This window comes from Dermacentor albipictus, chromosome 2, assembly GCF_038994185.2.
Source record: "Dermacentor albipictus isolate Rhodes 1998 colony chromosome 2, USDA_Dalb.pri_finalv2, whole genome shotgun sequence".
NCBI lineage: Eukaryota > Metazoa > Arthropoda > Arachnida > Ixodida > Ixodidae > Dermacentor > Dermacentor albipictus.
In genome coordinates, this window is record NC_091822.1 from 165,952,974 (window position 1) to 165,975,312 (window position 22,339).

The 22,339-nt window shown below is 47.4% G+C and overlaps 1 protein-coding gene across 6 annotated transcripts; it reads right to left on the reverse strand.

The window, feature by feature from the left end:
• Positions 1 to 629: 629 nt before the first annotated feature.
• On the reverse strand, positions 630 to 20,987 carry LOC135910666 (uncharacterized). Of its 6 annotated transcripts, none has more exons than XM_070533128.1 (8): positions 20,903 to 20,987; positions 19,991 to 20,063; positions 19,328 to 19,422; positions 17,324 to 17,425; positions 17,015 to 17,065; positions 15,802 to 15,861; positions 15,558 to 15,613; positions 14,229 to 14,488 (listed from the first exon to the last, which is right to left on the reverse strand). In XM_070533128.1, the coding sequence occupies exons 1-8, from the start codon at positions 20,960 to 20,962 to the stop codon at positions 14,476 to 14,478; spliced, it is 510 nt and encodes a 169-aa protein (XP_070389229.1). In that variant the 5' UTR covers positions 20,963 to 20,987; the 3' UTR covers positions 14,229 to 14,475. The 6 variants fall into 6 exon arrangements, with proteins under 6 accessions (XP_065298775.2, XP_070389229.1, XP_070389227.1 ...); XM_070533126.1 differs by having other exon boundaries at positions 15,554 to 15,613; XM_070533125.1 differs by having other exon boundaries at positions 15,383 to 15,613.
• Between the last annotated feature and the right edge of the window lie 1,352 nt (positions 20,988 to 22,339).

A 22,339-nucleotide genomic window follows, 5' to 3' on the forward strand; every position in this document is an offset into this window, starting at 1 on the left:
AATATTTGACCGTTGGAGCTTAGAAGGCAAAAGCTTTGTGAGAGGGAAAAAAACATTTTCTGATAACGCATTTTGTGACGCAATTTACTTTTAAACATTATATTGTTCAACAAGTCACTTGCTCATGGCGGATGGCCTAGAAGAATGAGGATGTATGCTGCACTTCCACACCGTTGCTTGTCTAACGTACGCACCACCTTTGCTGTACATCCATATTCACGGGGCAGAACGAAGGCGTTTTTTTTATGCTTCAAACTTTTACAAGACGCCTCATGTTGATGGCCATCTCGTGAATCGCCGCATATTGCGGTAGACCGCTCGCACGTCCAACAAAACTTAATGATCTAAATCTATTTTAAGCAACCTTCGGTATTGATCTTTCGTAAATATTGTATGCTGCGGTGACAGAAATCGACCTCCCATGTTGATTCGACTTCAAAATTTTGCGTAAGTACAGCTGCTATGACCGATGATGACGACGACAACGATTTTAATAATGACGATCAGGCGACATTCTTTGTCTTTGTGCGCGCATGCGTGTAAATGTGTGCGTGCGTGCATGGTGTGTGTTCCAGTGCGCGGTGCCGACCGCGTACCTGCTCATTTTCAGCCGTCGTTTTCAAGTTTGAAAGATTCGAGCTTTATTTTATCGCCATTCGGCTATGCGCTGTAACCGCTTTCATGTCAGCAAAACTACATATAGTAAGGATCGAAGCCTTCGGAAAGAGCAGTGACAACTGCACCAGCCCTGACGTGTCAGGGCGCTCAGTTGGGCTTGCTCCTGCTGGTCTTGGTGGCAGTCACAGAGGCGGATGAGTCAGAGAGGCTCTTGCTCTCGGCTTCAGCCTCCTTCTCCCTGGTGGCAACCGCCGTCGTACAGATATCCACGTATTTGTTCATTTCACTTAGGAACCAACACTGGGTAAGAAGAAAACAAAAAAAAAACATTAAGGCATCCTTGGCAACCGGTCGTTCCAGAAGCGCTCTATGTATATCGGGCGTGAGTAAGCGAAGTCAGACGTTACCCAGGCGACACCTGCTAGCCCTACACAGACAAGTCCGGTTCCCCGACTCCACAAACCTGCTTAGCCGCTTTTAGACAGCGGCATCCTCGGATGTACCTAGCTCTTCAAATAGACGCACACAAGCCACTATACCACCTTGCGATGGGCTTGCTTTGCTCTTCCTCGCTCTTCCAGCTGCCACCTTCCAACGCTCTCTCTCGAACCAACCCCAAGTCCCGAAGGTGCCGAGCTATTATCCCAATAAGGCTGCAGCATCTAGCACCTCTCCTTTCCTCCATCGAAAACCACTTGAACACACTCAGCAACACGTTGAGCAAATGCACCTCGCCGCTACGAGTGTTACACTGGCGGCGTCTCTGTTAAACGAGAAAGGAAAGTCTCCTTTCGAATCGGTGGCAGCGTTGATCGATAATTAAGCTAGCGCATTACATACTTGCTATTTCATCCAATATTTGCAAGATACTAAGTATTACCACGATCAATTGTCGTGAGCTAAGAGCAGACGACTACTGCACCCACACTGTGCGATAAGAAGTGGCGAAGCGTCGGCGTTTTTAAAACAACACAGATTTCGTTTGCAGAAGAAAAATTGCTGTCCTCACAAAACCAACGTGATACTGCACTCGCCCGTCTGTGAGTGGTGCAACCTTTGTTCCCAACAAACGCCCCTCCACGAAAGCGGGTGAAAATGCTGCCCGTTTTACTGTAGAGTGAAGGGACGTTCGTTTCTTGCTGAAAACCGAAAAAAAAAAACAGAAAGTCATTTTGCGCTTACGGCTGCACAGTTCTTAAGTTTTGTGGCCGGCCCTCTGCAACCAGCGGAAACCCTGCCCCAAGGGCTGCTTTTCCCAGCTACGGACAGGCGGCGACACAAGTTTATGCCAGCGCCACTTTCGCATGTGCTTACTTCCTGACAGAAAAAGGCAAGTTCGCTTATCCGACGTAAAAACCAGGTAAGTAACAGTGCCATGCGCAGCATTGGAGTATCCTGACCATTGAACGGGACGTTTCTGCAAGATTTCAGTTAGAACAGAGCAACGGCAAACGCGAAATCGCATTTTCCCACGATTTTATTGGGCAATTAAACGACAGTCTCTGTACTCAGCTTCCAGAATCAAACCAATAAGTGCGATTGAATGCGCGCGATTTTCGGCGCGTAAACTTAACAGAAGAAAAAGAGTTCGAACGGAAGGCTCACCTCTAGTGCCATTAGAACTACAAATGGATATATCGGTAGTTGGTGAGAAGCCGAAATGTGCTGTAAACATGAAACAAACACGAAATCAACATACTTGCGGCGAGGGACGCCGGCGCTCAACGCAAGAACGGGTTACTAGGAGCTCCGCTCTCAAACAGCAATGCCTATCCGACAATGCTACCGATGGCCTGTTAACACAATCTTCGTAACGTGCCCTTGCTGCAGCTTCAGTGATAATGTGGGGAGCGGCCCTTTTTATGTCTGCTGGCGGCAGAAGTGTCGCTTAAGAATTCGGCAACACCTACAATCGCGGCAGTGGAGCTCTCCGTGATATTGGTTCCTCCGTGAAAGCCCTTTGTTTTTACTTGTCCGATACATTACACAACCAATTCACGCATGTATAAAAATATTATTACAGCTTTAAGCAAGATATCTTCGCACTCTTTGTAGTACATTCCTTATATTTCACTGATCTGCGGTTCATTTGGCGCAATAACAACTATTCACTTATTCGGATATGCATCTTGGATGGTTTCTGCGTAATTTTTGCTTCTTATGGGGCCGTATAGCAACCTTATTGTCGACAGAAACGCCTAAACAATTAAACAATTTCGTAGTTCTCAAAGCAAGAATATGTGTACTATAATCTTTCAACGCAAAAGTGGTTCAAGTACATTTCGAAATGAACGCAAGCACGGCTATATTAATATCCGCAGCGATATATGCGTCGATTCAGCATCCCACCTACGTCATTCAGCGCCTGCAGATGGCAGCCGCTGTGGAAACGGCTGACCGTCTCTTCGAGGCGCATTTCCGTATTCGAACTGGAGGTTTTGGCTTGCGAGGTATTGTTTCAATTGAGAAATATTGTATTTGCTGACATCACTAGGTAAACCGCAAAAGTGCAAGCAAGAAGTGAGAAAACATCGTTTTACGTGAATTCATTGTGCTTGGACATATACTAAATAAGTGCACGCTGTTTCACTAAGAATGCACTGTAATTGCAGCTGGTTATTCCGCATTGGAGTTCCTTTTTATGACCTTTTTGCCGGTGGCTCCCAGAAACCAGCGCCAGAGTGATCAGAGGGGAGTCATTTCCTATTCCATTATGAACGAGAACATCGAAGGCTGCTAACTTCTTTGAAAATCAGTTTTGTTCGGTGTAATAAGGCATTTTGTAATGCGAAAACGTCACATTAAAGTGCCGAGTGTGCCGAGGCTTCCGGGTTTTCATGACGTAGTGTGACACAGGCGTAGTGGGTGTGGCCCGAATAATTTCGATCAAACGTGGAGCGCTTATGTCGTAAACAGAATAGAAATAGATTGGAACATGTTTACGTGTTAGACGACCCTGATGGCATACGCGACGCCAATTCTTTTGCAAATTCTGAAACGTGTGCCAGACCAGCGATTACACGAGAATGTACACGATGAGTCATGCATAAACAGCCGACGCATTCGACCTGTGCTTGAGATTCCGACGAACGACGAAAGGGCTCACCGTCACCATTGTGCTTGGAGTGTCGCTTGAATTCCGGGGCACTAGTCCACCCAATAAAGGGTTAAATTTGTGACTCGGTTTTGCCACTGTCTGGTTCGTCACCGTCACTATGCAACCTGGCATCTGGTGAAGGTGCTTGCAGCCCAAATCGAAATCAACACCGACTTGAGTATGCCATGTAGGCCTCGGCGCGGTACGTGTACAAAGAGAAGACTGCCTTGAGAAGGTTATGGCTTACCCTGGCCTGTCGTTGTCGAAAGCGTAAGTCAATTACTCCACGACGGAAACTGAGTGTCTTGCATGCATTCCGGCTACGGTGAAATGTAAGTCGGTGTCTCACATGGTGGAGTCGGAAACTCCAGAAATTCAACGTAACCGTTATGTACAAGATCGTACGGAACCCTCCGATGCCTGCTGCCTGCGTCGCGCCCCTCTTGGGCCTCTGCCGCTAGACGAACAGGATGACGACACCTTCCTGGCGACAATAAGCGCGTACGACTTCGCCGAATAGCAACGAGGAGACACAGACCTATGAATCATTGTTAAGTAGTTCGATATCAAGACCAACTTTCTCACATTCAAAAATAAATTGTCTTCGTTTTCGTTTCTGAATGACATCTTCGTAAAGGAGGACTTCTCACCAGTCCGCGAAAACTACCTTATCGTTGTGCCTTGTGCACTACGGCCGGGGGTATCTGCGCGGCCTTCATGATCATGTAACGGAAGGGTACGCCGAATTCTCCCGTACTCTTGCGAGGATTCACGAGAAGCATGACTGGCCGCGCCTCAGCGACAATGTCGTCCATTACGTCAAGACATGCCGAGGCTGTAAGCGGCGTGGGACAGCACCGAGTAGGCTGCGGAATTGCTACAGCTAATCAATTCACCTTGATATCCGTTTCAACGGATCAAGGCGGACTTCCCCATGTCAAAATCCCAGAATGCATGGATCGTCGCAACTACCCGATTACGTTACCCGTTACGCTAAAACAGACACCCTGTACACAAAGGTAGCCCCCCTCCTTCCGTTTTTTTTTCTTCAATCGCAAGTTCCATAACCTCACTCGTTGATGCTGCTGGCAATTTCGTTTTGGGCCGGTTTTCTCTCCCTAGATCCACCTGTTTCGCGACTCGTGTAAACAGACGTTTGTCGCTCTCTGCCCTGGTACCATTCGAGAAGAGAAGGTAGACACGTGTAAGCTCAATACATTGTACAAATCAAGTTGTTCAACGTTAGCCCGCCCTATTACGCTCGAAGTCTTCAGCGCGAGTCTAACGTACGGTGTTTCTAATACACGACCGTGTTCCCTTAGTGGGAATCGATCAGCTTCGCTCTTTTATTCATTTCTGATCCAACTTTTGCGTGTCCTAAACAGTGCTACCGTGCCGTATTCCCATAATACTATGCGTCATCGCGAGACGGGTCTTGGAGCTCTTACCTCTTCACTATGCAGCGAGTACAGGGCGTAAATATCGCCAATGGTCAGCTTCTGAAATGGCATATTTTTGGGTAGTTAGACAGTAGAACAGTAGAACACGTTGTCGGGCTAGTTGGTTCACAGCTTTCAAAAGATGAAGCGCGAACAGAGACAGCACACTGAGAAAAAACAATGGCAGGACAAGCGCCTTGTCCTGTCATTCTTGTTTCTTAGAGCGCTGCCTGTGTTGGCGCTACATCTCTTGAAAACAACACAACACGTCGGCAATGCGTAAAGCGACGACGTGAGGAGGCCTACGATGTTGTCTCACCGTATTGGCGACTACGATGACCTTAAGCGTGAAGTAGACGACGACACCCACGAGACGCACCGCAACGCCCCTGACGCATATAGTCATCAACCGCACGTTGTCCTGCATGCACACGTGACCATGGATCGCGTTACACCGTGTCCCTGTTGACAGCTTGCCGACAAATGCCCCTCTGGCAAGAAGCTTGCCGCAAGGCAACGCCTATAAATTTCTGTCAGCTGTGTTGTTACTTTCTTTATTATTTTAAAAGGAGGAAAAATGGGAAGAGAAGCTCCTTTAGAACCAGCTGTCCGAAAATTTCAATCATACACTTCTGAGAAAAAAAAAACAACACAGCACGCGCTAGAAGCACAAAGGTAAGTCAGCACGCCAACGCATGTGCTTACGTAACAAGTGAAACACGGCACGCTGCACGCAACACCGAGATCTAACGCTGCCTCTTTAATGCACAAATAGTGTAATTAAATTCAATAATTGGGACAGTCACTAATCGCACTAGAAGGGGGCGTAGTGCACGCAAGTCTTCCACATGTGTACATATTTGCGGCAGCAGTATTTGCTCATAAGCATGACTGCAGAAACGACGACGCGGTCAAGAGAAAGCAACAGCAGGGCAGACATATACTCTTACTCATGGGCAGTCCATCATGACCAAAAAGAAAAAGAATGGGCGCTGAGAGTATATCTGACTCTGCTTATCGGGGCTTGATGACACTTTATTAAGGGTGAGGGGACGTTTGTCAAGGTTGTTTAAACAATCACGGGGGCGAACCGTCTGCTGGTCACATTGACGCCATTCCACGATAACACGCTCCACTGTGTTCTTTGAGAACGCTTATTATAGAATCAGCATCAGGAGTGTCAAAGGAGAAAGAAGTCTATGTGTATTTTGGCAATCTAGTCACGTGGCAGAGGTGCATATACAGGGTGGGACAGAGTTTGAAAATGTGCGAATGCCACGTAGCTGGACAGAACCAAGGTAATATTGTTTACCGTCACTTGGAGATACTCAAACATTTTTGTCATTCAACCTAATTACATCACTTGTCTTAATTACTCAACTCATAAAAGATATAGTTACATGAAAAGTGCCAATGAGAAAATTGTAGAGCGACATGAAAATCTCTCCATACAGCTTCTTGTTGCTCCATACGTGCTACATAAAAGCGTTTCTCAAAGCGTGAAAGAAACCCGCAAATGCGCGCGACATTGCTGCGCGACTCGCCGCTCGAGGCACTTTGCGTGTGTTCCCGGGCTCCAAGGTTTAAATCATGGATCTGAGACCTCAAAGAGGTGCGACGTAATGCTCACGCATTAGATGCTCGCATTTACCGCTAAATCGCCACTCAGATCGTAATTATTTATTTAGCCCTTCACTGCCAAAATGGCAGAGCAGAAAGCGGGAGGGGTCACAGGCAGCACGAAGAATGCATGTAGAATTTCTTCACATCAATACATCACGTGTAAGGCTTTTGTTGCTCTAATGCATCGTGATTCATGCCTCTCTATCCCGGTATACGCACCGTGCCGGCAGCGACGATCCAGGTGACGATGAACCCTACGTGTGCCGCGCTCAGGAAACAGCTGAAGCCCCAGGAGATCCAAACGTACTGGCGTCCTGCGCGTACCGTGGGTTGTTGACGCGAGCTGCCTCATGCACGATCTAACAACAACAACAACACTAGTTTGAAGAGGAAGAGAACCAATAGCAGCAGCAGCAGCAGCAGTAGTAGTAGTAGTAGTAGTAGTAGTAGTAGAAGTAGTAGTAGTAGTAGTAGTAGTAGTAGTAGTAGTAGTAGTCGTAGTAGTAGTAGTAGTAGTAGTAGTGCTGGTAGTAGTAGTAGTAGTAGTGGTAGTAGTAGTAGTAGTAGTAGTAGTAGTAGTAGTAGTAGTAGTAGTAGTAGTAGTAGTAGTAGTAGTAGTAGTAGTAGTAGTAGCAGCAGCAGCAATGGTAGTAGTAATAGGAGTATGAAGGAGAGCAGCAGCAGGGCTGCAGCAGTAAGCAGCAGCTGTATTAGTAGAAGCAGCAGCAGTATTAGTAGTAGTAGTAGTAGTAGTAGTAGTAGTAGTAGTAGTAGTAGTAGTAGTAGTAGTAGTAGTAGTACCAATGGTACTAGTAATAGTAGTAGCATTAGTAATATTAGTACTAGTGTGAGGAAGAGGACGAGCAGCCGCAGCAATAGCAGTAACAGTATAGCGGCGGCGGCGGCGGCTGTGCGCTTACTCTTCGCCTCGCACTCCATCGCCGCATTGCACATGAACCACGCCTGCACAGCCAGGACCACGAGCATGACCACCTGCGAAGCCGAAGGAGATGCTGCATGATCTGCCACGACATGCGCCCGTGTCGTACCAGCGAAACACAGAGCAAACGACGGGCTCCAGTGACTATTCGATTGCCTTAACTCAATTATACGGGGAGCAGCAGTTATGCAGACGCCTGTGGCGCTCTCCAACCAATAGGTCGAATGACGAGCGTCGTCTTGCAACATGTACTTATGTAAGACGGAGGCTACGTCACGAATATTAGCGAGGCGGTATGCGTTAACGCTCTGCTAAAACTGTCCCGTATACCGACTGCAGCGCACGCCTCAGAGGTGACGCGCTTCGGCGTTGGCAGCACGGAGTGTCGTAATTTCAATTCTGGGGTTCCACGCGCCAAAAACAACGATGGTGTAATGGGGACTACGGATAGATTTTAATGACCGGGAGATCTTTAACGTGCCTCCAATGCACGGCACACGGGCGTTTCTTGCATTTCGCCCACATCGAGATGCGGCCGCCGCGGCCGGGATTTCATCCCGCGACCTCCTGGTTCTAGGAGCAGAACACAAGTGTGTCGTCATATTGCTTCAATGCTAATCGTATTAACGTCGACACTGATCGTGAGACGGGTTCGGCTGGAATTTTGGTGGAAAATTTTATCGGCAACACCTCGCCCCCCACGCAATTTTCTTCTTTCTTTTTCTCCCTAAGGGCTCCGCTGAGGCGATGAGATGCAGCCAAGGGTTGAGCGACGTTCGTGCATCTGCGGTGGCTTCGTTTTTTTCAACAATCGCCTGGACGCGCGACTTATCAGTAAAAGCACGTTAATGAGTCACCCAGGTTCTTACCGCGTAGGCGACGCCAATTCTCCTAGCAGAGTTCCGGGTAGACGCCGTGCAGCATCCCATGACGGAAGGCAGCTGTTCCTCTTCCTCTTCGTCTTCTGCTTTTATATCTTCTATACCCCCGCTCGAAATCCACTACTCGCGGAGCAGACAAAGCTATGGGGCGCCAGTCCGGCGCTGGGCAATTATTTTAATGTGATTAGCATTCTTTGCCCATTTCAGGCATATTGAGCCTGCCTGCTTATCTATCTATCTATCTATCTATCTATCTATCTATCTATCTATCTATCTATCTATCTATCTATCTATCTATCTATCTATCTATCTATCTATCTATCTATCTATCTATCTATCTATCTATCTGTTTTCGCACATACTTGGAACACTGGTAATCCCTGGTCGAATGGGTCGTCCATCAGGCTGCTGCGCTGAGGGAACAGCACTCGAAGCCAACCATCGTGCCAACTAGGGTCAACGGATATGTGGCAGTGCGTGCATGTCTGCCGCCGTGAAACTTATCTCTTTCACGTCGACAAGGGTCCCTGTAAGCGCGTGGCTCGGTAGATGAATTATTAGATGAAATGGTTCAATGAAACTCCTTGACGCCGAGTTAGAACAGTGGATACGTGCCGTTCGATATGTGCCACTCAAGAATGAACGTCTTTGACGTCAACTTGAGTAACTCTGCAATCTGCCACTGGGAACCTGTCGCTCCACATTGACGAAAAAACACCCCTTAAATTTATCACGTGCTCAGCAGAATCGAACCCACGCCTAATGGGCACCTTAAGGACAGGAACGAGAGGCTTTAAAAGGCTGCACCACAAATGCGTTGAGTATGTTCCGCTGTCCAATGAACCTCTCGCCAACTTGGGTCATTGAACCTCTGTGTGTGCGGCAAGCGAGGGAAATATTCTCGTCGTTCGCAGACACATGCGCGGTGCGCTACTGGTTTCGGGATACGCGCGCTGACTTCTCTGCACTGCCTCTGGATGACGCAGCGTTTTCAAAAAGAAGCCCCACAGAGCAGCCTGGTAGCCGCACGGCGCGTTTCTCAGCGTTCGCTATAACCGGCGCGACACGTATCTCGGAGACCACGTGCAGGCTTCGCGGCGGGGCGCTAGGTGGCGCCAAGCGTTCTTATGGAAGCGCGAGAAAGTAGTCCCGCTGCCGTACACGACTCATACATAACTAGTTTCGACGGAAGCAATACGTTGTGTCGCTATATTCATCCAATGCTAGACGCATTACCTTGGACAGTCATCGTAGGATGGGTTCTTTTACAGTTCGTTGCGATAGCAATTATATTGTGTAGGAGCCGGCGCTCGTGGCCTCAGAGTCTGGCGTCGCAAAGAGGGTCGTTGTCTAGCCTACGTCGCCGGCACGTGCCCAGGATTTTTGTTCGGGGGGGGGGGGGGGAACCCAAGGTAACTTATATGCAAATGAGAGGGGTACTTTACTAGTAAAATTGTGAATAACGTCCACCATTCGCCATGAAAACGCGTAAACCCAAAAAAGAGAAATGAATTAAGGTGTATTTTACAGATGCGCCTGTGGGATACACCTCTCCTTTACTTGGCAAACAAGGAACTAAGTCAAATGGACTTGCGCAGGAAGAATACTGCCAAAAAGAAGTAAAGAAGCGAAAGAGTAAAATAAAGATTACTTTAGTAGAATACAACTGAAAAATAACAGCAGTTGTCAGCCAAGGCACACAAACCGCGCGTAGTTGTGTTACTTCGCCAGCCAATCACAGAAGCAAACAAGATCGTCGTCATGCGGCCTTTTCAAAATGGCGTCGTACTTGATACCTCCGGCGCGTGTGCTGTTCTTGAAGGGTCTTTCGATCGGCGGAAGCAATGAGGAGTGCAACAGACATGGACAAAGTATATGGAGTCTGAGCACTTCACTATTGAAAACTCTGCAGGGCCGTTCATTTCAGTGCTGAACCCGTTTTACTCATGAAACTTCACTGCCAACTGAAGTCAAACTTGACAATGAATAGCTGCAGCAAAGTAAGCATGTTATTTCATTTTAATAAAGAGTTAGGCTTTGGCCATTCCACTATAATAGGCGAGGCAGAATGTATAAAATTACGCGCTAATAATTTTATTTTTGTGGTTACCACCTTATTTGGGTAACAGGAAAAGTTTGAACTGCGAATTATTTGCAGCCTCGCGGAGGAACAGTGGCTGGTGGTTATGAGTCCGTGGGCGGGGCTTCACTGCAGACCTAATTTGTATCTGACTATAGTAGCATTCTTATAGTTAGCTCTGGAAGAGCTATAGAGAAATATATATTTGCGGAACAATCGCAGTCCTTTTGGTTCCCTCGTTTACTGTTCTGTCAAGGTATATGCCAAACCGACCCGTATTGTTATTTGGCAAGTTACGAAACGATGCGTGGCCCTCAGTACCGTACAACCTAGGTTAGGAGGCTACGTTAAGAGGCTCGAATGACAACTCTAGAAGCGTCATTCAGAACACACGGAACTGTTCTTCACTTCCTTTTTCTGTTCCACTTCATTTTTAAATAAAAAGATGTTGATGCATAAATATTTTTATAGGCAACGGGTTAATTTGTTAATGTCACTTTTCCCTCTTGTTTGGCAGTTGCCTTAGCTCTCTCCCTTAGTAGATCGCTTTATTTCTCAACTCCCTGCGACTCTTATTTCCAGTAGGCAATTTTGCACGAAAAGAGCTCTACAATTAGAGAAAAACCAGAGGAATTATCAGGTGACAGTCATATTGCCTGTCAGTTTAAGGGTTATTGCCGGGGTTGACGATGGAGGCTGTCTTGCATTATCTTATTTTCCACCTCATCTAACGCATATCACGGGTATGTGGTTCCGAGAATCTGTCAGCGTCGCGGCGAGCCGTTACTCGAGAAAATAATGAAGCACAAGGAAAAGTTAAACGCAATTGGCGTTTTCTCTGGCCGCAACTCTGGCCGCGAGCATACAGACCAGCTGACCACGAAGCGAACCCCCTTTCTGGTCCCTGGATCAGTCTATAAACAAAGAAGGTTGAACTAACGAAGCAGCAGCGATGCGCGTGAGGGTCGGAAAGACGGTGACAAGTGAATGCACATAGAGTTAATCGAGTGGACACCGAATCGATGAGGAAACTGGCCTCCACACCCCAGAAAATGCCGATAACTACTGCCTTCCAAAACAAGTGAAAGAGGCAGCAAAATGTTGACCACCGAATAGCTGTCAAGTTTCAACGTTGATTTGGTGGCGCTTTAGGAATGTGTGTCGGAAGTGGTGGCGTGGGCGGCGAGGTAAGGGGGGTATGCGCCCTAATTTTGGGGGGTGGCCCGGGCTCCTCCGCCCCCCCCCCCCCCTGAATACATGCCTGCTACGTCGCCGGAGCGTCTCGTAACGGGTAGCTGGCCTACGTTAGTCACACGAGGCTAAGCGGGCCCACGCCGTCATTCGGGTTTATTTGACAAGGATTGTTTCTTTAGACATGAGTACGAGGTACGAGGTCGAGAGGATGAGGAGCGCAATCGGGGACTTATTTACACGGGAAAGTCATGCCTATTTACATAGAACAAGCGGTACTCGTACTGGCTGGAGCAGGAAGCGCAGTACATCGTTCTCGTAACATGATCTACAGGTCTGAGCAGACTACATATTTCCGGCGAGCACACAAGCACGCTAGCACACTCCAGCACACCAAAGCACACCAGCGCACTCTCTACATCAAAGGCGTCCGCTTTTAACCCCTCTGTTCTCCCTAGATTCCTGCGCCAGGGAGATATGCGGTAACACGCACACAATCACTCTGTCACTTTTGTTCACGAAACGCAATCCGATAAATAAACCCGGGCGCACACAGCTCACTGTCCGAGAAAAAGAAGGCGATGCTCTTAGACAGGGGTGTCACGCTTTAATCCACTTGCTAAATTCTATTTTTTTATTACTTTTAAATTAATTATTACTCATTCAACAGCACCTTCCTGATTTAATTTTAGCCGGTAATTCAACCCTATTCAATGGTATTCCCATAGATATTAGGAAAATTATGCTCTATATTATTTTGAAATAATCCACCCATTTCTTGGCCAATCCCCCATCGTGGTAGGAGCCACACGTGCCACAGGCTACAACAACAACAACAAAAACAACACTTGCGCGTGTCGACTCCTGGCTCAGCAATTAGCTGATTGTCTTTCGGTCGGCTAGCAGCGGCGGCAACGAAACGGCGTAGATCGTATACTTTCCCAGGAGTTCCAGGGTCTCAGCATCGTTGCCGGAGACCAAGTGCCGTCCAAAAAAACACGTCAAACCTATCTGGCCTCGGTGTCGCCGTTAGTCTACCCGAAGCGACGTATTGTGGGCTTCACGAAGCGATTCGCCGCAGTGGGGCAGGAGACGCTGGAAGGTCGCTTTCCCCGGTTAGCCGATCGTAAGAATGGACACTCCAGGCGCATTTCTGCCGTCGCCGTCGCCGTGATGTTCCATATAAAATACAAGGGAGATAACATCGTCGCGGCGCACCGTACGCTGTATGTGTGAGTGGAAGCGTGCGAGCGTGAAGCGACGAACGACGGCTCAATCTCGTGCGGGTGTTGGACTATCAGGACTGTAGGTTGCGTGCAAGTCGTACCTTACGAATTTCGTGACACCGTTCATGTTGAGAAATTCAATTAGTTCAAAAACATACTTGTGCTGGACGGACAGCCTACAAGATTGAGAACGGAACTCCAGCGTACGGAAACTGGAAAATGGCTTTGTCTATCAGTTTCCGCGAAACGATTGTTTTCTCGTATATTCGTATTACAATATAAAGCTTTAATGCAGGCGGCTTGTGCGTAAGTTATACTTTACGCATTTTCTGAGGCAATTTACTTTTAAACATTAGTTTAACAAGTCACATGCCTTTGGCAAACGTACTGCAAGACTGAGGATGCATACTGCACTTCCACACCGTTGCTTGTCTAACCTCCGCACAAGCTTAGTTGTACATCCATTGACACCGGGCGGAACGGAGGCGTTTTTTTTTTGTGCATCAAATGTTTACAAGATGTTGATGCAGATGCCGTGAGTTGCGGCATATTGCGGTGGACTGCTCACACGTTCAACAAAATTTAATTATTTAGATTCATTTTAGGCAAACTAAGGTATTGATATTTCGTAGATATTGTATGCTGTGGTGACAAAAATCAATCTCCCATGTCGTCTCGACTTCAAAATTTTGAGTAAGGACACCTGTTGTGACCGTTGACGATGACGACAACGATTTTAATAATGACGATCTTAAAATGACTGTCTTTGTGCATGCATGCATCTGTGTGTGTGTGTGTGTGTGTGTGTGCGCGTGTGCGTGTGTGTGTGTGCGCGTGTGTGTGTGCGTGTGTGTGTGTGCGTGCGTGTGTGTGTGTATGTGTATGTGTGTGTGTGCGCGTGTGTGTGTGTGTGCGCGCGTGTGTGTGTGTGTGTGTGTGCGTGTGTGCGTGTGTGCGTGTGTGTGTGTGTGTGTGTGTGTGTGTGTGTGTGTGTGTGTGTGTGTGTGTGTGTGTGTGTGTGTGTGTGTGTGTGTGTGTGTGTGTGTGTGTGTGTGCGTGCGCGCGCGCGCGCGTCGGCGACTGCGTACCTGCTCATTTTCAGCCGTCGTTTTCAAGTTTCAAAGATTCGAGCTTTATTTTATCGCCATTCGGCTATGCGCTGTAACCGTTTTCATGCCAGCAGAACTACATATAGTAAGGATCGAAGCCCTGCACCGGCCCTGACGTGTCAGGGCGCTCAGTTGTCGGGCTTGCTCCTGCTGGTCTTGGCGGCAGTCACAGCGGCGGCTGAGTGAGATAGGTTCTTTCACTCGTCTCCAGCCGCCTTCTCACTGGCGGAAACCACCGTCGTACAGATATCCACGTATTTGTTCATTTCACTTAGGAACCAACACTGGGTAAGAAGAAAACAAAAAAACAACATTAGGGCGTCCTTGGCAACCGGTCGTTCCAGAAGCGCTCTATGTATATCGGGCGTGAGTAACCAAAGTCAGACGTTCCCCAGGCGACTCCTGCTAGTCCTACACCGAATATTCGGGTTTTCTTGACTCCAAAATCCTACCTAGCAGCTTTTATAACTGCTCCGTGAACCTCAGTGGCATCCTCGGATGTACCTAGCTCTTCAAATACACGCACACAAGCCACTGTACCAACTTGTGGTGGCCTTGCTTTTCTCTTCCTCGCCATCGCCCCACCAGCTGCAAACTTCCAACTCTCTCTCTCTCTCGAACCATGTCCCCACCTCCCGAACGTGCCGATCCATTATCCCAACAAGGCTGCAGAATCTAGCGCCTCTACATTCCTCCATCGAAAACCACTTGAACACACTTAATAACACATTGAGCAAACGAACCTCGCCGCTGCGAGCGTTACTCTGGCGGCGTCTCTGCTAAACGAGAAAGGAAAGTGTCCTTTCGAATTCGTGGCAGCGTTGATAAATAATTAAGCTAGCGCATTACATACTTGCTATTTCATCCAATATTTGCAAGATACTAATTATTACCACGATCAACTGTCGTGAGCTAAGAGCAGACGACAACTGCACCCACACTGCGCGCTAGGAATTGGAAAACGACATGGATTTCGTTTGCAGAAGAAGAATTGTTGTTCTTACAAAACTAACGTGACACTGCACTCGCCCGTCTGTGAGTGGTGCAAGCTTTGTTCCCAACAAACGCCCCTCCACGAAAGTGGAGGAAAATGCTGCCCGTTTATTTGTATAGGTTGAAGGGACGTTCGTTTCTTGCTGAAAACCGTAAAAAGAAGGAGAAATTCATTTTGCACTTACGGCGGCACAGTTCTTAAGTTTTGTGGCCGGCCCTCTGCAACCAGCGGAAACCCTGCCCCAAGGGCTGCTTTTCCCAGCTACGGACAGGCGGCGACACAAGTTTATGCCAGCGCCACTTTCGCATGTGCTTACTTCCTGACAGAAAAAGGCAAATTCGCTTATCGGACGTACAAACCAGGTAACAGTGCCATGCGCACCATTGGAGTATCCTGACCATTGAACGGGACGTTTCTGCGAAATTTCAGTAAGAACAGAGCAACGGCAAATGCGAAATCACATTTTCCCACGATATTATTGGGCAATTAAACGACAGTCTCTGCACTCAGCTTCCAGAATCAAACCAATAAGTGCGGTTCAATGCGCGCGATTTTCGGCGCGTAAACTTAACAGAAGAAGAAGAGTTCGAACGGAAGGCTCACCTCTAGTGCCATTAGAACTATTAATGCATATATCGGTAGTTGGTGAGAAGCCGAAATGTGCTGTAAACATGAAACAAACACGAAATCAACATACATGCGGCGAGGGACGCCGGCGCTTAACGCAGGAACGGGCGACTATGAGCTGCGCTCTCAAACAGCAATGCCTATCCGACAATGCTACCGATGGCCTGTTAACACAATCTTCGTCACCTGCCCTTGCTGCAGCTTCAGTCATAATGTGGGGAGCGGCCCTTTTTATGTCTGCTGGCGGCAGAAGTGTCGCCTAAGAATTCGGCAACACCTACAACCGCTGCAGTGGAGCTCTCCGTGATATTGGTTGCTCTGTGAAAACCCTTTGTTTTTACTTGTCCGATACATTACACAACAAATTCAGGCATCTATCAAAAAAAATTATTACAGCTTGAAGCAAAATATCATCGTAGTCTTTGTTGTACATTCCTTATATTTCACTGATCTGCGGGTCATTTGGCGCAATAACAACTATTCACTTATTTGGATATGCATCTTGGATGGTTTCTGCGTAATTTTTCCTTCTTACGGGGCCGTATAGCAACCTTATTGTCGACAGAAACTCCTAACAATGAAACGATATCGTAGTTCACAAAGCAAGAATATGTGTACGATAACCTTGCAACGCAAAAGTAGTTCAAGTGCATTTCGAAATGAACGCATGCACGGCTATGTTAATATCCGCAGCGATATATGCGTCGATTCCGCATCCCACCTACGTCATTCAGCGCCTGCAGATGGCAGCCGCTGTAGAAATGGCCGACAGTCTCTTCGAGGCGCATTTCTATATTCGAACTGGAGGTTTCGGCTTCCGAGGTTTAGTTTGGATTAGGAAGTATTGTATTTGCTAAAATCACAAGGGAAACTACGAACGAGCAAAGAAATTCAAAATGTCCGATGACAAAAAGTCCGATGTCAAAATCGGGGAAGAGAATGTAGACACATGTAAGCTCCACACATTGTACAAATCAGGTTGTGCAACCTTAGCCCGCCCTATTATGCTCGATGACTTCAGCGCAACTCTAACGTACGGCGCTTAACGACCGTGTTCCCTTAGGGGGAATCGATCAGCTTCTCTCTTTTATTCATTTTTCTTCCAACTTTTCCGTGTCCTAAATAGTGCTACCATGCCGTATTCCCATAATACCATGCGTCATCGCTAAACTGGTCTTGGAGCTCTTACCTCTTCACTATGCAGCAAGTACAGGGCGTAAATATCACCAATGGTCTGCTTCTGAAATGGCATTTTTTCGGTAGTTAGTCAACAGAACAGTTGGACGCGTTTTGGGGCTAGTTGGTTCACAGCGTTCAAAAGATCAAGCGCGAACAGAGAAAGCACACTGAGAAAAAACAATGACAGGACAAGCGCCTTGTCCTGTCATTCTTGTTTCTTAGAGCCCTGCCTGTGTTGGCGCTTCATCTTTTGAAAACGACATAACAGCTAGGCAATGCGTAAAGCGACGACGTGAGGAGGCCTACGATGTTGTCTCACCGTATTGGCGTCTACGATGACGTTGATAGTGAAGTAGACGACGACACCCACGAGACGCACCGCAACGCCCACGACGCATATAGTCATCAACCGCACGTTGTCCTGCGCGCACACGTGACCAGAGCTCGCGTTACACCGTGTCCCTGCTGACAGCTTGCCGACAAATGCTCCTCTGACAAGAAGCTTGCCGTAAGGCAACGCCTATTGATTTCTGTCGGCTTCGTCGTTGCTTTCTTTATATTAAAATGGGGAAAAATGAGACCAGAGGCTCCTTTAGGACCAGCCGTCCGAAAATTTCAAGTATGCACCTCTTTAGAAAAAAAAAACGAACAGCACGCGCTAGAAACACGAACGCAAGTCGGCAGGCCAACGCATGTGCTTATGTAACAAGTGAAACATGGCACGCCACGCTGCACGCAACACCGAGACCAAACGCTGCCTCTTTAATACACAAATAGTGTAATTAAATTCAGTGATTGGGACAGTCACTAATTGCACTAGAAGGGGGCGTAGTGCACGCAGTCCTCCGCATGTGTACATATTTGCAGCATTCGTATTTGCTCATAAGCATGACTGCAGAAACGACAACGTGGTCAAGAGAAAGCAACAGCAGGGAAGACATCTACTCTTACTCATGGGCAGTCCATCGTCACAAAAAAAAAAAAACAGCGGGCGTTGAGAGTATATGTATATGGCTCTGCGTATCGGGCGGGGCATGACGACACTTTGCTACCTGTGAGGGGGCGTTTGTCAAGGTTGTTTCAACGATCACGGGGGCGAGCCATCTCCTAGTATCTTTGAGGGCATTCTCCGATAATACGCTCCACTGTGTTTTATGAGGAAAGTTATTATAGAATAAGCATTAGGAGTGTCAAGGGAGAAAAATGTCTATCTGTAGTGTGGGAATCTAGTCACGTGGTACAGGTACATACACAGGGTGGGACAGAGTTTAAATATATGCGAATGCCACGTAGCTGGACAGAACCAAGGTTATATTGTTTACCGTCGCTTAGAGGTACTCAAATTATTTTTTTTTCATTCAGCCTAACTAGAGGATAAGTCTTAATTGATCTATCAACTCACCAAAATTATAATTGGATGAAGAGCGTCAATGAGAAAATTGTAGAGCAACATGAAAAAACTCCCGATACAGCTTTCTGTTCCTCAATACGTGCAACATAAAAGCGTTTTTCCGAGTGGGAAAAAAACCTGCGAATGCACGCGAAACTGCTGCGCGACTGGCCGCTCGGGGTACTTTGCGTGTGTTCCCGGGATTCTTTCACACTCCGAAAAACACTTTCCTATAGCACCTATTGAACAACAGAAAGCTGTATCGGGAGTGTTTTCATGTCGCTCTACAATTTTGTCATTGACACCTTCAATCTAAATATAATTCGACACTAAATGCCTAATTAGGCGGAATGAAGAAAAATTTTTTGCGTATGGCGAAGCGACGGGAAACATCACTTTTGTTATATATATATATTGGTCGAACGTGTCACATATAAATAAAACATGTAGAACCTGCGCAAACTCAGACAGATGAACAGTGAACGGTCATGATCAGAAAGGCAACAAATGGTTAGGAAACGCACTATCGCTGTGTCTGTGCGTGCGTGAGTGCAAGTTTTGAATGTGACGGTGGTCCGTTCTGGACCACCGTAGTTGCATTTGGCTCCCCAATGGGTAGGGTCCGGTATTGAGTGCGGTCCTGAGCAACACTTTGCAATTTGGTGAACGCGGTTTAAATCATGGCTCTGGGACATCAAAGAGGTGCGACGCTAGGCTCACGCATTAGATGCTCGCATTTACCGCTAAATCGCCACTGAGTTCGTATTTATTTACTTAGTCCCCTCACTGCCAAAATAGCTGAGCAGAAAGGGGAAGGGGTCACAGGCAGCACGAAGCATACAAGTAGAATTTCTTCACATCAGTACATCACGTGTAAGGCTTTTGTTGCTCTAATGCATCGTGATTCATGCTTCTCTATCCCGGTATACGCACCGTTCCGGCAGCGACGATCCAGGTAGCGATGAACCCTACGTGTGCCGCGCTCAGGAAACAGCTGAAGCCCCAGGAGATCCAAACGTACTGGCGTCCTGCGCGTACCGTGGGTTGTTGACGCGAGCTGCCTCACGTGCGATCTAACAACAGTAGTTGAAAGAGGAAGACGAGCAATAGCAGCAGCAGCAGCAGCAGCAGCAGTAGTAGTAGTAGTAGTAGTACTAGTAGTAGTAGTAGTAGTAGTAGTAGTAGTAGTAGTAGTAGTAGTAGTAGTAGTAGTAGTAGTAGTAGTAGTAGCAATGGTAGTAGCATAGGAGTATGAAGGAGAGCCACAGCAGCAGCAGGGCTGCAGCAGTAAGCAGCAGCAGTAAGCAACAGTAGTAGTAGTAGCAGTAGTAGTAGTAGTAGTAGTAGTAGTAGTAGTAGTAGTAGTAGTAGTAGTAGTAGTAGTAGTAGTAGTAGTAGTAGTCAGTAGCAATAGTAGTAGTAGTAGCAATAGTAGTAGTAGTAGTAGTAGTAGTAGTAGTAGTAGTAGTAGTAGTAGTAGTAGTAGTAGTAGTAGTAGTAGAAGAAGCATTAGTAGTAGTAGTACTAGCGTAAGGAAGAGGAGGAGCAGCCGCAGCAGTAGCAGTAACAGAATAGCGGCGGCGGCTGTGTGCTTACTATTCGCCTCGCACTCCATTGCCGCGCTGCACATGAACCCCATCTGCACAGCCAGGACCACGAGCATCATCACCTGCAAAGCCGAAGGAGATGCTGCATGATCTGCCACGACATGCGCCCGTGTCGTACCAGCGAAGAACAAATCACGACGGGCTCCAGTGACTATTTGATTGCCCTAACTCAATTGTACAGCGAGCAGCAGTTACGCAGAAGCCCATGACACTCTCCAACAACTAGGTCAAATGACAAGAGTCTTCTTTGAACAAGTACTTATGCAAGACGGAGGCTACGTCACGCATATAGCGAGGCGGTATGCGTTAACGCTCTGCGAAAACGGTCTTGCATCCCGACTGCAGTGCATACCTCACACGTAGCGCGCTTCGGCGTTGGCAATAAGGAGTGTCGTAATTTCAATTCTGGGGTTCCATGCGCCAAAAACAACGATTTCATTATAACACATGGTGTAATGGGGGACTTGGGATTGATTTTGACGACCGGGGGAGCTTTAACGTGCCACCAATGCACGGCACGCGGGCATTTTTGCATTTCGCCCGCATCGGCCTGCGTCCGCCGCGGCCGGAGTTGACCCCGCGACCTCGTACTTATAGGAGTGCAACACAAGTATGTCGCCATATTGCTTCATTGCTAATCGTACTAACTTCGACACTGATCGTAAGACGGGTTCTGCTGGAATTTCGGTGGGAAATTTATTCGGCAACACATCGCCCCCCCCCCACCCAGCTTTTCTTTCTCTTTTTCTTTTTTTTTCTCTAGGGGCTTCGCTGACACGATGAGATGCAGTCAAGGGTTGAGCGATGTTCAAGCACCTGCAGAGGCTTCGTTTCTTTCAAGAATGGCCTGGATGCGCGACTTCCCAGTAAAAGCACGTTAATGAATCACCCTGGTTCTTACCGCGTACGCGACGCCCATTCTCCTAGCAGAGTTCCTGGTAGACGCCGTGCAGCATTCCATGACGGAAGGCAGCTGTTCCTCTTCCTCTTCGTCTTCTGCTTTTATATCTTCTATACCCCCGCTGAAAGTTCACTACTCGCCGAGCAGCTAAAGCTATGCGGCGCCAGTCCGGCGTTGGGTAATTATTTTAATGCAATTAGCATTCTTTGCCTACCTCAGGCATTTTGAGCCTGCCTGCATATCTATCTATCTATCTATCTATCTATCTATCTATCTATCTATCTATCTATCTATCTATCTATCTATCTATCTATCTATCTATCTATCTATCTATCTATCTATCTATGTATCTATCTATCTATCTATCTATCTATCTATCTATCTATCTATCTATCTATCTATCTATCTATCTATCTATCTATCTATCTATCTATCTATCTATCTATCTATCTATCTATCTATCTATCTATCTAGGAGTGCAGCGGTGGCCTAGAGGTAGAACATCCGCCTCGCGTGCAAGAGGGCCGTGGTTCGAATCCCGGCGCCGCACAATTTTCCACCGGATTAAAAAAACGCGTTTTGTGAAAATTGCATAAACAGGCCTGGAGACCGGCCTGATCCCGGTGACCAGAAATGGTAACGCACTCCTTCACCAGAGCAGGATTGGCCACCCAGGTGCAGTCAACCACAACCTCCTATATGAATACAACAATCAAACCCCGGCCCTCAGTCCCCAGCAGCTGCGAAGCAACTGACCACGGCGACGGTCAGACCTGCGACGCAGCAGAGGTTGCTAAGAATCCCTGGTTCCGGACAAGCCGCCATTGGAACCTGAACCTAGCAACGTTTAACGCTAGAATGTTATCTAGTGAGGAGAGTGCTATTGGCGGAATTAGAAGGCAGTAAATGGGATATAATAGGGCTCAGTGAAGTTAGGAGGACGAAAGAAGCATATACAGCGCTGACAAGCGGGCACGTCCTGTGCTACCGGGGCTTAGCGGATAGACGAGAACTAGGAGTTGGATTCCTGATTAATAAGGATATAGCTGGTAACATGCAGGAATTCTATAGCATTAACGAGAGGGTGGCAGGTCTTGTTGTGAAACTTAATAAGAGGTACAAATTGAAGATCTTACAGGTCTAAGCCCCTACATCCAGTCATGATGACCAGGCAGTCGATAGCTTCTATAAAGACGTGGAATCGGCGATGGGTAAAGTCAAAACGAAACAAACTATACTGATGGGCGACTTCAATGCCAGGGTAAGCAGGAAGCAGGCTGGAGACAGGTCAATGGGGGAATATGACATAGGCTCTAGGAATAGAAGGGGAGAGTTATTAGCAGAGTTTGTAGAACAGAATAATATGCGGATAATGAATACCTTCTTCCGCAAGCGGGATAGCCGAAAGTGGACGTGGAGGAGCCCGAATGGCGAGAC